At 37.2% G+C, this 15,569-nt stretch overlaps 1 protein-coding gene across 1 annotated transcript in view; it reads left to right on the forward strand.

Annotated features, from left to right (window-relative positions):
• The first annotated feature begins 1,267 nt into the window (after positions 1 to 1,267).
• The window catches only part of LOC139743853 (protein MON2 homolog), a 97,308-nt gene continuing 83,006 nt past the window's right edge, over positions 1,268 to 15,569 (forward strand). The window contains exons 1-3 of the mRNA XM_071654310.1: positions 1,268 to 1,808; positions 4,606 to 4,754; positions 7,179 to 7,242. Coding sequence (XP_071510411.1) covers positions 4,650 to 4,754; positions 7,179 to 7,242 — 169 coding nt within the window. The 5' untranslated portion in view covers positions 1,268 to 1,808; positions 4,606 to 4,649. The remainder of the gene's footprint in view (positions 1,809 to 4,605; positions 4,755 to 7,178; positions 7,243 to 15,569) is intronic.

Raw genomic sequence — 15,569 nt, forward strand, 5'->3', positions numbered from 1 at the left:
TGAAAACAGCTGAAATTTTGAATTTGATTACCTTTTCATTGTCCAATTTTAATAAAATGTTCATTAACTTGATTGTTTCACTAAATTCTTTTATTTTTTCTTAGAGTCATTTACATGAAATGAATGTTCCTCCTGTTAAACCACCAAATATCTCTATAAAATGTGGATATCAATCTGCCCACCACTAGCTTCTTATTCGGAACATTTATCCCCTCATCTATAAAAATAGGTTTCACCTTGAGCATTATATATAATATACCATTATCATGATTTTTTGGTTCTTTTTTTAAAACTCTTTTTACTACTTCATTCACATTGTTAAAGTGATAAAGATTAAATGAATTCAGTACTCAGAACTAACGTTTAAAAGTATATATAGGGCCTAATTCTTGATTCAAACAATCAACATAAGACGCGATTATGATAGGGTGTCTCTCGTAATTATGATTAGCCAAACATGTTACTCGACTGGTTTCGAACCAGTGGTCATCTTGCTAGTGGTCATCTCGATTGGTTTCACCCTTGGTTTCTCCCGGAAGGTGAGGCAACTCTCTGGTTTCACCTATGCATTGTATCATACCCTCCTGTTAGTAACTATGATTCTCTGACCCTGTTTGGTATGGGTAATCCGATGCTCCTCGATTTAGAGGACACGCCCTCCAATACCTAGCCCCCGCCCCTCTTTGAAAAGACGTGCGCCACGCCAGCTGATCAGACCATCTCGGTATAGTTTTGGTCGCAGTCCTTCTAATGAAATGATGTTGTTCTACATCATCAATGAGGGTTTAAACGCGCGCCCTCTGTTGATGATGCCCATAACTAGGTAGAGCAAGTCTCCAAGGATTTGATTTTTACATCATTAGATATAAGATGAGGTGATCACTCTGCAGGTGCAGGCCTGTGAGTAAACAAACAAACAAAACCAATGATCCTTCCTGGAGAGATGGACTCGACCTTTGCTGCAACTATTATAATGAGCAAATGCCATCCAGCCAATCTCCTCACGTCATTAGAAGTGAAACGTTTAACATGCTATGGTGGTTTCTTTTTCCTGGTATTCCTTGTTAATAGTCTAAACTAGAAAATGGAAAAAAAAAACACCGCATAGAGTCAGACATGTCGAGGTTGACTAACTTGTATGGACTGATGCAAGCTTGCACGAATACTGAACTTCTTCAACTCTATTTGGCTAACTCTAGAGAGGCTATGTCAAAGACTAGCATAAACTTCGGCGCTGGGATTTGTGGGAATGAAAACAGTATGGCTGCCTCCACGAAAGCAGAATTTACGTCTGAGGGTGAAGGTGTGGATCTGTAATTTCCCCCTGTTTCATCACATTGTGGTCGTAGAAACAGCCAAACTGCGCCCCAAGAATTCCAGCTACATAGATACCGACATCTTATGTGTGGACTTGTATGCCTTATGTGCTCGGACTTTCTTGCTAGCAGCTATACAGCTCGCAGAGATTGTTAGTTTGCTACGTGCGGTATGAGAGGACGAGTCGTGTATTTACAGCATAATAACAGTGCGGAACCAATTCCTCTTCGCTTCGCTCGCTGCTGGGAAGTGTATCCTCGGATCCTCGCTCCTCGCCCCCTCGACGGCTCGACGGCGCGCCTAAACACGGGTCGCGCTGAGACAACTCTGGCTTTGCGGTTTTCCTGTCCTTCTTCAGCTTTGTAACCAGTCTATTGGAGTTTATTGTTCTCTGTGCTGTGAAGCTCAAACAGAAATAACTTCTCATCTTATCGAATTGTCGAGCACATTCGTGTGTGGCAGGTAGTCCATGGATGAAGTTACCCAATCAGGCATGTGTTAAACTAGGTCTCCTTTCAAGTTCAAATTTACCTTCATGTAGCTCCCCTATCTGTGAGTGTTAGTATTAGTGTTTGCTGTTGTATTCTTAATCTTAGCTTGTACTTTACCATGTCCAGATTTTTCTCGTGCTACCATTACCAGTATGTTGATGATAGTTGCATTTATTACTAAATTGAGTCAGTAAAAAAGGCAAAGCCAACACCTAAACATATTATTAGGCTAAAGTCCTAATTAAGGCTAATTAGATCCTTGTCATTTGGTTGTTTGCTATCAATTATTTCCCATTTTAGATTTTTACTGATACACGTTGTAGACCTCATGTTATCATTCCATCAGCTCCATTTACCATGCATCCACTCTTCAATCCTTGCGATTTGCTCCGTTGCATGCATGCCCGGCACACTACACATGTAAAACGCTTGCGTTTGCAGTGTGTATGCGACAGCATGCTAGTGTAAAGCGCTCAGTGCGTGAGCTCCCTCTTAATCTCAGATCGTGCACATTCTCTCTTGTTTCTAAATTCATAAAGCCTTAAACGACAAGGATCTATTCTAGGTGTTATATAAAACAAATGTTTTTCATTCGTGCAATGGACAGAATATTTCATTCGGTGAAAGATGAAATTATTGATCCATTCACCTCATGAAATATTCTGTCCATTGCACTTATAAACACTCATTATTATACAATGAACAATGTAGACCTCTTTTGAGAATAGTCGTGAATAAATGCAATGCATTTCCCAAAGTCTGCAAGATAGATTCTGGTAAGACTTGAGTGAGAGTCACTAGAGTAATCATCCTTGCTTTGTTTGTGACAGAGTGCCAATTTGTGGCAAGGACTTTTTTTCGTTGATGAGAAGGCCCAATCAGATGTAGGAGTACTCCCACTTTCCATGGCACTTGTGAGACTTTGCTCTTTAGCTGTTTTATGGATGAATGAAACTGCCCCTGCTGCAAGTAGGCACCCTTTCTCAAACAGGGATGTTTACTCTATATCTACAGTCTAGCTATCCTCCAGCGCATGCTTGCAGCGTTCCACATGTTTCCTCATCATGAGATATATTAAGTGCCATCATGATGTATTGTATGGTAGCCCTGAAGAATCTGTGCCACCACTCGCTCAGATGGTAAGCAAGTGCTAGAGGAGTATCACAGAAAGCATGACAGCAGTTTAACATGTAAAAGGAGTGCAGACTCCCCACAATTATTTAACCGGTTGAGGATGGACTGATTTTGCTACAACACGCATTTCCGATAGACACCTGCCCGAGTATACTCGGGACTCGTCCTCAACAGGTTAATCACAGTGTGTGTTAAGCATTATCTGAAATGTGCACAAAGTTACCATGAATACCTGGAAAGGGTTCAAGACCATATTTGATGTTGAAATATGTTTGGGGAACTAACAATAACGTGAGTTTTGAAAGAATGATATCAACACGTTTTGAAAAACAGCTCTGTCCTTTCATTGCATTATGATTTTCAAAACATTTTTAAAACTTAGAATGTGTAAATGGACTGCAGTAACACAAAGTTCTTGAAGAATGAATTATGAAGTTGTCTGCTAGTAATTTAATTTTATGATACAAAGTCTATAGTATGTTAATCTTCTGACATCCTTGACAACAGTTTTGATTGAATCTAGTAAAATCCCCCTTTGGAAATAAGTAAACCAAAGAACTCTTATGATTGATGTATGCAGCAAAGCATTTCCAAAGCAGTCTTGTAGAAACCATAAAGGTTGACTACTGAGATACTCTGAATCATTACATTGTACATACTGTAAAGCAAGATATTTTCACGGCATGAAATTTTCGCGAATTGGAGCCAACAGCCTTTTTCGCGACATGAAATTTTTTCATGTTGTTACTGGCATTCAATGCAAATAGTGACTATAAAAACTTTTGTGTGCATTTTGATTTTGTATTCACGAAATTCATAAGCAAATGAGAACATTCCTGGTTTTACATATTAGCATTTGTACATTTTCTGTCTTTTCTAAACCAAGAGATGTTTTGCCATACTACTTGTTATTTGAGATACAATTAGCAATACTTCATCACTGGTTATTTGATGATGGGATGAGAAGTGATTGCATGGCAAGGTTCTGCTTGGAAGCAGTTGAAAGAAGACAAGTCTGTAACCTGCTTTGTTGATCAGTTTAGAATTGATTGAGTGATTGGCCATATGATTGCATTCATGTCAAGGGTTGAATTGAGATTGTAGTGTCAAAAATATGATTTGCACTGATGACAGAGAAGTTATGTTTCGAAGGACATAACCACGTATAATAAAAGAAAAAAGATTTTTGACCTCTGAATATACAACCCCAAAAAATTAAGGACCACTTTTTCTTTCATTTATAACTTTTTGATACGTGGTATTACTTTTACTTCTCAAAAATACCCTGTCTCCAATACAACTGTCCTGAATGACCTCAAACACATGTGCGTTTGATGTTTTAAAACAATTGTTAATTTTTAAAAAAAAGGAAGAAAGAACTAGACTCCGCTCACTGCTTAGAAAAAAACTACAACCTATTTTTAAATGAAAAAAGGGTCTTCAACTTTTTGGGAGTGATGTAAATCATATTTATCATAAAATGTATACAGTTTATGTAACATGAACATGTATAATAAAAGAAAAAAGTGTATACAGTTTATGTCACTTTGGATATGTATGAGATCAACATGCAATTCAGTAAAGAAAAAATAGGCAGATGAAAGTGCACTAGACATGTTTCATTAAAATGAGAATTTGCTCTTTGCCATTTTGACTCTTCCAGCCTCATACCTTGGAACACTTGAGTGAAAAGAGTGATTTGAAAAGATGACATCAGAAGGAGCTATAGCAAAGAGGCTTGTGGAAAACCTCCAAACAGACCTACGAGCTCTGTTCAATGAAACCAAAAGGAAATATCCTCCTGTCAAAGAGGTAAGTCCATACAGTCTTAACGCGAGATGAGTACGCGCGAAATAAAAGTGCGTTGCACTGTGGACTATCATTTAACTAGGTCACTTGATAGTACACAGTGCAACGCACTTTCACTTCAGTGCCGCGCGGTGCGCGCAGCAAATTCATTGTTTTGTCATCTATATTGTACCCGCACACGTAGCCTAAGCCCTAAGGATACCTAAAGACAGCTAAAACGGTTTCAGATGTGGAATAAAATGGGAATTTCTGGGACCCTAGATGTGGAATATAAAGCAAATAATCAACTTAGTTTCAGGCAATGAGACAAACTATCACTTCCTCGGCGATCTGAATGTGTACGCTATCTTTCCTCAGCTGCGCTTCGGAAAGATAGCTACATCCAGATCGCCTTGGAAGTGATAGTTTGTCCCATCACCTTCACCAACGTTGATTATTTGCTTACTATTTAAGGTAATGTGAAATTTTTATAAAGAACGAAACTTTATGGAATACTCTTTGTATTTTCTTAATATCATTTTCCATGTACACTGTATATGTGATGTAAAAAAACGTATAGATTATGTTATCCAGCGATGGTGACACTAAAACTTGCAAAATTCGTGACTTTTCAACAAATTGTCAGATTTCCTCAAACTTTTACTACAAGGTATTCTACTCACTGCATTCACTCAATTCACATATTTGGGTTTCATAACCATTTAAATGACAATTCGACAATTCGACAAGTCGATAGACCTGGAAGACTCGATATCACTGAGAAGCACTTGCAGTAAAATTCCTAGTATGATGTCATTCTCTTTGTTAATCTGCAGTAGATAAGCTAAAATTCAAGAGCATGCAATTCTTGTCGATATAAAATGTCATTTTTGGACAAAACATCAAGATAATTTAGATTGCAATATAGAAAGCCTGTACACTTAAGTTTCTTTTCAAGTAGTGCTACTGGCAAAGTGATTGATTTGTTTGTTTTATGAGTGATACAATTTGATCGTTAAATTCATATTATGAATGTTTGTACACGTGTATTCCATCTGATCATTGTCATTTCAGCTATTGAAGAGGTAATCTCTCTTAAAGGACAAGTTCACCTTCATAAACATAAGGATTGAGAGAATGTAGCAATATTAATAGAACACATCATTGAAAGTTTGAGGAAAATCAGACAATCCGTTCAAAAGTTATGAATTTTTGAAGTTTTTGTGCAGTAACCGCTGGATGAGAAGACTACTCCAGTGTATGAATAACTGAGATGTCACATGCGTACAACAATATCAGGAAAATATAAAGAGAATTTCACAAAATGCCATCTTTTGAAAAAAGTACACATTCCCCTGACTCGTTACCGACAAATGTTATGGGTAATATTATTCCCCCTGCCTTTAGAAAGAGGCAAGTCAAGAGCTCTTTTATTATGCGAAAAAAGTGAAAATATATATTTTCTTTATACTGTTTTACGCATATGACTCACAAGCTGTAGTAGTCTCCTCATCCAGCGGTTCCAACATAAAAATTTTAAAAATTCATAACTTTTGCATCGATTGTCCAATTTTCCTCAAACTTTCACTGATGTGTTCTACTAATATTGTTGCATTCTCTCAATCCTTATGTTTATGCAGGTGAACTTGTCCTTTAAAGAGAAATTCCAGTCCAGTTGTAGGTTAATCTGATAAGAAAGAATAAGATCTTATGAGTACAACAATGAAAATTTAATCGAAATTTGGATAAAATTTAGGGAAGGTTTGAAATTGTGAAGTTGGGGTAATTTCTACAAAAAGTTGATATGAATATATAAGTATATGCATATGTGCAATTATGTGAGCTGATGACGTTGTCACCTCTCAATTTTCAATTGATCGTGTAAAAAAAAAAGAAAATTCAGTGTTTCTCTTATAAAAGTATAAAACATGATGTTATTCCTGGTTGAATAACTTCAGAATAATGATCTGTTAGTGTTAGATCATGATTTGGGACTGGGGCATAACTGCGTTTGAGTAAAAAACAGGAAATTTAGAAGTTTTCTGAACAAACTATATGGCAAGTTGTCAGGGGATGACATCATATCACTTTTGCATGACTGTTCAAGAACTGTATCTTAAAAATTAGCAAAACTTCACAATTTCATAACTTCCTTAATTTTCATCAGATTTTGATCAAACTTTTAGTGTTGTGCTCGTAAGATTTTACTCTTTCTTTTTTGTCAAATTGTATTTGTCCAGGATTTCCCCTTTAATAGAGACCTGCCCCTATAACCATGTCTGCTATTAAAGTACTATGCCAATGCACTGGTCATTGTTCATTTAGAGTCGCATATTGATTTGTAAACAAAGAAAGAAAATGATTCTTAAACTAAAGTCAGTATCATGAGGAAGAAATTGTTGTTTTCTCAAGTTTTGTCCCTCTACCATCTCTATCTTCACCTCAAAGGCTGCAGAGGCAGACATTCTGAAGATAAGGACAATTGTCGCCAGAAGCAAAGATGTCATGCCAGGTAAGTCCAACTGCTCCGTTTGAAGCTCACTGTGAAAATATGTCATCTGTGCCAAATGTCTCAAAACTGCAGATTTCACAATTTTGTTTCATCTATTTCTGATTCAGTAGAAAATGTTTGACAGTCAGAAATACAGGTACAGGAATCATCTGCATTAGTCTTTTGTTTTTATTTGTTTGTGCATTAGTTGTATTTTTCCACAAGATCAAGTTCCTACCTTACCGCCAAACCAGATGTATGAAACAACTGTATGATTATGTCAATTTCTCATTTGTCAGAGTGTATATTGTATGTACACAGTGTGTATGGAATTAAACCTTCTGAAGCAGAGTATTTCTTGTCTGTATCATATGAACCATAAATGCATGAACTTTTGAAATTGTACCCTATTTCTTAACGAGAAATTATGCAGATTGTGTTATGCAAGATCAAAAGCAACGTTATCTCATTAGGGTGAAGAAATGTAATTTGGGCAAATTACTGAGTTTAATCTACAAACTGTGTAGTATGCAGCCAGCAAAGGGTATGTGTTATGCCATTTTGATCTATAGGATTGTCTGTGACAAGAATTTTGCTGTATTTCTACACATCTTTCAGCTGCTCTTTGTGTACTGATCATAGACAATAATTTGGTGAAGTTAATTTGTGCAGAAGCAATGGGTTGTGCACACTGCATGCCATGGATAACCACAAAATGAATTTGTTACCTTTCATATGAGTAATATCATTAGGTGGTAAAGAGTGGAGCGTGGCACGTATTTGAAATGCACCACACATACATAATTACATTTACTTTGAATGACCTATAGATGAGATGTGGGTGTACAAACCACAAACAGCCTGACAGCATGAAGTAAAAGGTGAAATATTGTCACCTCTGGGAAGCCAACACTTCGTGGCTGCCGTACCTTGTAAAGGTGAATGTACTAGTGAGGTGTGAGGCAGGAGAGTGTGATATGGAGGCCCGCTACAGATTAAATTAATTGTGTGGCCACCATGCTGGCATGTTCACAGTTTGTTCATGTAGGAAACAAATGCATTTATTTTGTTGTGCCTCACTTGTTATGACATAGCAATCGATTAAGAAAGTTTAAGGCTTGCCAAAAACACATTTCATGGCTGAGGAGAAACTGTGACTTAATTGGAATACCTGAACCTTTGTTAGTCATTCATCAGAATTATGTTAATCGATTTTATGTTTTTTTTAGTCTTCCCATTTTAACAAATAGACTGGTACTGTAGGCAACTGGTCTTACATGCATCATATTTAATTGGAAATAGGACTATCCAGATCTTTATACCTGTACATGTTGAAATAAAATGTCATAGACCTTTGAGGTTTTTTTATTATTATTTTAGTCATTAATATCTTTCAAGTATCAAAAATTCTTTAAAATCACCTATAGGTCTATTTTGTAAGCCTTTCTTACATTTACATCACAATTTGTGTACATAGATCTGTACTATGTATATCATTATCATCAAATCTCCTTTATTGGAAACGTTATTTCTTGCGTGTGTTTATAATGTTGTGTTTCACAATAGCATTATGTCGAGCACATCATGCTCACAGACCCAATAACTTTGTGCAGTCATGAGAAGCACTGATCCTCTTCAGGTGAAAAGTCTGTGTCACAGTGAGTGGTTAGAGCACAGCACAGAAATGATGCCACTGTATGTTCATCAAAAGCCAATATCTGAAGTGCGCTGTTCATTAATACTCAGAAGTGTGTTGTGAGATGTCGTAAACACTGTCAATTCTGCTCTACCACCAGCACATGATGATCAAGTGGTCTCAAAGACGGAGTACAAAAACAAAGCAAAAACAAGAATGGATGCTTTATGATTACAAATTTTGTTCATGTTGTTTTTGTTCTAGCTATGGATGTGTATAAAGTTTCAATATGTCCCACTATCAACTTCTGTATTTATCTCCTACTCTTTCATTTTGTTTAACATGGCTGAGATATAATGACATTTTTTTTTTCTCCTTGCTGTTTAGGGCTCTGCAAACATAAAAATATTTCCAAGATCATTACACTGTATTTATTAAACTATTGAGCAGATGAGTTAAGATACAAAGTGTAGGTCTATTTAAATTATTCTGGCAGGAGTAATTGACCAAAATTTGAATACAAAGGAACTTACTGACCCAACACTCAGTTGTCTTTTTTTAAACTTTCTCAGTTCGTATTTTATTCCCTCAAACTGCATCTGAATCTGTCATTATATTCTCTGTATTCAACAAAGAAATGCAAATCTTTTGATGTACATTTGCTTCCAAAGAAGAATTTGTATTGAATGTTTCTTTTACAGTTTACAATAGTGAAACCAATCCACCAGAACAGTGAAAATGTCGATGCAATCAAAAAGTTATGGTAATTTCCCAAGACTAGTATCTATAGTCCTGTTTTAACAGAGCCTTTCAATCTAGAGTCTCTGTGACGTCCAGGTATCGTTGGGGGAACCTTTTTTTACCCTGTCTGTTAAAAAAGGTCTCTGCAAAATGTTGCTCCATGTAAGACGTTTTGTAGTAACTTTCGCCAAATTCTACCGTAGCCAGCTAGGGTAATTACCACGACATTAGCCTGATGTTACCACAACATTGCCCCTACAACCCTTCTATCAGAATGCAACCGTGGTAGCATTCCTTTGATTCACTCAGCCCGCATGAGCAACATTGCGGACAGAGCATGATTTTACACACTGCGCGCTGATTACTGTACATGCATGGATTGTAACCACTGATTTCTTTGCAGTTGAGATCAGTGATTATAACCATGTTTTGCTCACACGATTGCCCAGATTACCCAGATGTATACGATCTAAAACAACAGGTGGCGCTGGCCAGTGGGTGGGGTAGTCACATCAGTGGATACACCCCATTCATGGAAACCTTTATTACGATCACTTTGTTTTACTTTGTTTTACGGAGAAGGTTTTCGGTGTATGTCTGTTAAAATGGTGCCCTTTGCTCTCTTCTGCTGTTTTATTGCCCGAGGAGAGGAATTTTGTTCTCTGGACATTGTTGTGACATTGTTGCGGTGAGATGTGTTAAAACAGGGCTTATGATAGGCTTTGTTAGACCCCGTTTACAGTGAGCGAAAAGGGCGGGCTCGGCCGTGGCCGAGCCTGGCCTTCATTTCAGTGTAAACGCTCAAAAGGCCAAATGCGGGGCCAAAATTGGCCGCGCATTTGGCCACGCTCTGGAGGTGGTTTCGGCCGCGGCTGAGCCTTTTCTCACTGTAAACGCAAACTGGGCCAAATGCGGTACCAAATTTAGTCTGGCTTCCAGACCCTCTGCCCGTACTATTTCGCTATTTGTCCTGCAAAGGATTTTTCCTTCGGCAAAGGCCTTTGCCGAATGGTGACTTCGTCGGCTTCGTCGGCCCAGCCCCGCACTGTAAACGGGGTCTAAGATACATTTTGTACCTCAGAATAGCCCCTCTGATAATATGCACTGCTTATTACTCAGTACATTCTGTAGATTCCTATACTTCTACCATAATCATGCATCAAACACCAGTAAAGAAGACCACATTCCCCAGAATGATGCTTCTGAAGAATTCTTTTCATCCACTTTACAGTTTTGGCAACAGACATTCTGTATTCGATCATAGTCCAATTACCGCAGGTATGAAAGATCTGCAGTGTTTGATGACAAATAATAGAGTGATTCGTTCAGTTTCATCATAGAGGAACAGTAGGACACAGTGAAATATAAGAGAATAGGTGAGAGAAGCCTGTGAATGGAGGGTAGGAGATAGAGAAAGGGATTATGCAAAGAAATGATACCTTGTGAAGGCATCAGGAAAAAAATATGTAACTATCCACATACTCAGTCAAACAATGACTGTCTAAAAGCTGATGGCTTCTAAAGGACAAATCTTGTAGTATGTTTTATCTTGCCTTGTTGTTTTACATCTGACTTCTGTCAAGCATTATGTTGGTGACCTCAGATTAATTGGATTATCATTGTGATTATTTGTCCTTGTGACATGGGTTAGATAGCAGTCCAACACACTATGATGCAGATTTATAAATTTTATGTGTATGCATGTATGCACACAGAAGGTAAACAGATTGTGAACCAAGAAGATGACATGTCAAGGCCTGGTCACACAGGTGAAAAGTTGCGTAAACTCATGAATCATGCAAGAAATTCGAGTCTTACACGATACATGCGCGTTTTGCGCATTTCATGAGTTTGTCTGACGTGGAACCTTCGTAGTTGTCCGCCGATGTGCGCCGGATCGGTGCTTTACGCGCAACCTGGTTTTTAGCAGCTCAAAACTCGACATCGCGTAAGAGTTTACGCAGTATTGCACTGTTTTACGTAATTTTTGTGTAGTTTGCATAGTTCTTACGCAGACAATGCGCGAAATATGTGTGGAATATCAGTGATCATTCATGAAAATGTTGCCGCTATCGCGTTCATGCACGAATCATGCGCCATTCATTCTCAGTTCATTACTGATAATGTGTAGATTATGCGTGGTTTTCCGTGGACCTCAGTCGTCGCGCACAACCACGTATTCACCGCGTTTGGGGCCTTTGCGTGCCTATGCACTGAAAGTGCGTGGTTTGTAAGTGATTTTTGCGTGAGCTTTCCGTAGTTCTTGCGCAATTCATTGGTGATTTTCATCGCGTAAATCAGCGAAAATTCTCGATGGACAAGCACGCACAACCAAATTTCATGCGTTTACGCGACTTTTGGGCTGTGTGACCAAGCCCTAAGAAGTTGTATGCACACACACTTTGGATCTCCAACTATAATGAGTAAAGAAATGTCTTACACTAAAAATATAGATAGCAAATTCTCGATTCTATTTTCACACTTTAATATTCAGACCAAATGTTGTCATCAATGTAGTTTTGATACTATCACAGGGACTTGTAATTTGATGGGGAAATAATATTAGTGTCTTTGTTTTGATTGAATAAAGACCTCCCATTAACGATCCAAGATCACCTTAAAATTTGTACAAACAAAAAACCCAAACAAACAATGATATGTACTTTATAACCAAAAAATTGCAAAGTATTACCAGCTCAAAATGCAATAAAATAGGTCAGGACACTGATGACTTCAATTCTGTTGTTTTTACTGTTCTGTTGGAGATAAAGTACAGCCTAGAAATGTGGCAGTGCATTCTGCAGTGGCTACAAGTGTGTACCAGATAGGTTTAGCAGAGTTAGATTGGATTTACTCACCCCATCTGTACTTCCCTACTGTAGCCCAATGAGGATGAGCCTACAGTGGCATGTTGTGCAGTGGTCACAACATGAATAATGCACACAGTAATTTAATCCCCGGGATACAATCCAGGTACCATCTCCTTTCCTTCCAATCTTCTTCTCTTTCTTCATCTTCCTCTTCACTGGCGTGTCGAAGCCATCTGACGATCAATATAACAGGGCTTAGATAGCCTGCCACACTTGGCCGGAGCTTTAACCCGTTGAGGACGAGTCCCGAGTATACTCGGACATGGGTCTATGGGAAATGTTGTAGAAAAATCAGCCCGTCCTCAACGGGTTAAAATGGAACTTTGCTGAAGAAAGAATATTACAATTTGTACTTAGAAGGAAAATGATGAAAACAAGTAACATTTCACTGCTGCTTTTATGCGAAATGTGCACCTGTGCTTGCCATCACGTAGATCCTGTGATTACATCAATATTCTAATTGCAACAATTCTGACCCAATTTCTGAGAGATATTGGGTTACTGATGAGTTACCATAGCAGCCAAGCTGCCAGTTTCCTTCTCCGATAAACCAGTCAACTGAAATTTTAGGAACAAGGTAGTTATCATTACTTGAAATCTGGTCTGAAAAACCTTAATTATGAATATTTTAGATAAGTAATGTGTCATTCAGTGGTATGAAAGTTTTGAAAGGAATTCTTTATACAACTTCTTTCCATGCAGTTTATTTTGGGAGCTGACTGATATTGATAAAATTGACAACTGCTGGAAATATTGCCTCTCCTTGCATAAACGTACATGGATATGGTAATCCAAGTTTGGAAATTGCTAGGATTTCTCTAGGTAGAGACAATACTCAGTTCTCATTCCATCGCTATGGTTTGTTGCGGTCGCTTTTTTCAATAACCCACAAAATTGTATAACAAGACCCAATTCGTAAAATATTATTCTTGTGAAATATATGGCATGAACAATATTGATGGAAAAGTTGATACAGTGATCTGAATGAAACTTTGATATTGACTCACTCTAAATTTCATGCAGTCACAAGTGCTGGGTATTTGCTTTCAATTGGTAATGCCCTTGTTTCCCTGCAAATTTTACAATAATTTGTTAAACATCCAAAAAAAAAAAAATCTTGCTGGCATTAATAATTCTTCAGAGCAATTACGTTTTTCTTCTTTTTTTTTTTCTTCCACATGTTTGCAATCAAGCCTGCCCTACTAGACTTTTGAATAAAAAGATCACCTATTCCCACCCTCCTTAAAAAAACCCCAAAAGAACCATAAAAATAGTGTCAGACCTTGATCAGAACATGAGAACTTTAACCTAACTTTGGAGACTCAGGTGTAAGTAGCTTAAAGGGATGGTACAGTATTGGTGGAGATGAGAATTGGGCTTTTAACTTTTTGCGAGATACCAAGAAAACACTTATGATATAGTTCAGAGCATATCATTTTAAGAGGAATTCAAAATTTATTTGATGAAAATCAGGTTTGGAATGACTGAAACAAAGTAAAACAAAGTAAAACAAAGTGATCGTAATAAAGTGTGGGTCCCACACTTTATTAGGATTGCTCTTTTTTGGATATCTCAGCCATTTCAAAACCAATTTTCATCAAATAAACGCTGAATTCCTCATAGAATTACATGCTATTTCATAAGAGGTTTCTCATTATCTCACCAAAAACTGCTAGAAACCTGAAATTAGGTCTCAACCAAAACTATACGATCCCTTTAAGTTTTGAAATGTTTATGATTAGTTTATGCATGATAAACAACCATTATATGAGGTGATGCAAACTAAGTGAGCGCTTTGCACTTTGCAGTGGCTTCTGCTCAAAAGTACTAAGATATTGGTAGAATGTCCTCCCGCATCACCTCCCTCCGAAAAGCCAGACGAGAAACTACTTTCTTTTTTTACATGGCCTTAAATGATTCATGTCATATTGTTACTCATTTTGGGTTTTTTTTTTGTTTTTGTTTTTTGTTTTTTTGTTAATTGTGCTATCGGGAGAAATGTTGGCATCATGTTAAAAAAAAAATTGACAAAGTATGTTACCCCCTTTCCTCTTTATATATATATTCATTTTCCACAATTCACCCAGAAATTAATATAATTTATACCCAAATTTATGATATTTAATTTTGGCAATTTCCCATTTTTATGGAGCTTCCTGTCAAATAAAGGGATAAACAGAACATGGCAGCAAAAGTAGAGTATGAACCAAACCATGCGGCAGGCAGTAAGTTCAACTCTGTCAATCAGCCACAATGTGGCAATTTATATTCCCATTTGAGGTTGGCGGAAAATTTGTGTATGGTGTATGCTTTCAGTTCGAGTTTGATACGCCTTCATGTACATTGTATCATGTATTCTTTTATCAGTTGTCATCAATTCAAAAAATATTAAATTTCATAGTAGTGCTTATCTACACACAGCTATTTCTCCAAATTGGACCATCTTATTTGCATCCTGTTGTATGAACCAACCGAATCAGTTTGATATTGCAGTGTAATGGCACAAAAGATTATCTGACCTTGTAGTTTATGTAAATGGTGTAAAATGCATTCCTCCTCCCCATATGTAGCCCATACAGTGTATGTAGTTTGAAATTCCTTGACAGGTTACTGGGAAAAAAACAAAACAAAAACAAAAACAGTTGTATGTTGAAAACCTAGTACTGCTTAATCATTCAAGGTGAAATCAAGTGAAGATAGGAGAGTAAGTAATAATATCACTAATGCTTCAGCACTAACAACAAACAAACAAAGGAATGGCATTATATACCACTCATAGGCAGTAAATCCATGCACAATGTACATGTACTTTTTATTTTATGAAACTCATTCAGGGATACACTATGTTTGTAGTGTTAGGTGTTATGTCTTGTGTTCTTACACAAGTTTTATATCACATGATATTCTCCTCTGTATTAAGTAATTACCTAGATACATTAAATGATAAAGTCCTTTCTACAGAATGTTTCATATTCAAGACTAATACATGTAAACACAGACCCCTTGATATACATGTCTAGATATAGATGATTTGCCTTTTGATAAATTAGCGATGCTTCTAATAAACTTTTTTTCTCACAACTCTACTTCCATGTTCTGCT

Source organism: Diadema antillarum, unplaced genomic scaffold, assembly GCF_040938485.1.
Source record: "Diadema antillarum isolate AM-2024a unplaced genomic scaffold, OU_Dant_1.0 seq00001116_RagTag, whole genome shotgun sequence".
In the NCBI taxonomy this organism is placed as follows: Eukaryota; Metazoa; Echinodermata; class Echinoidea; order Diadematoida; family Diadematidae; genus Diadema; species Diadema antillarum.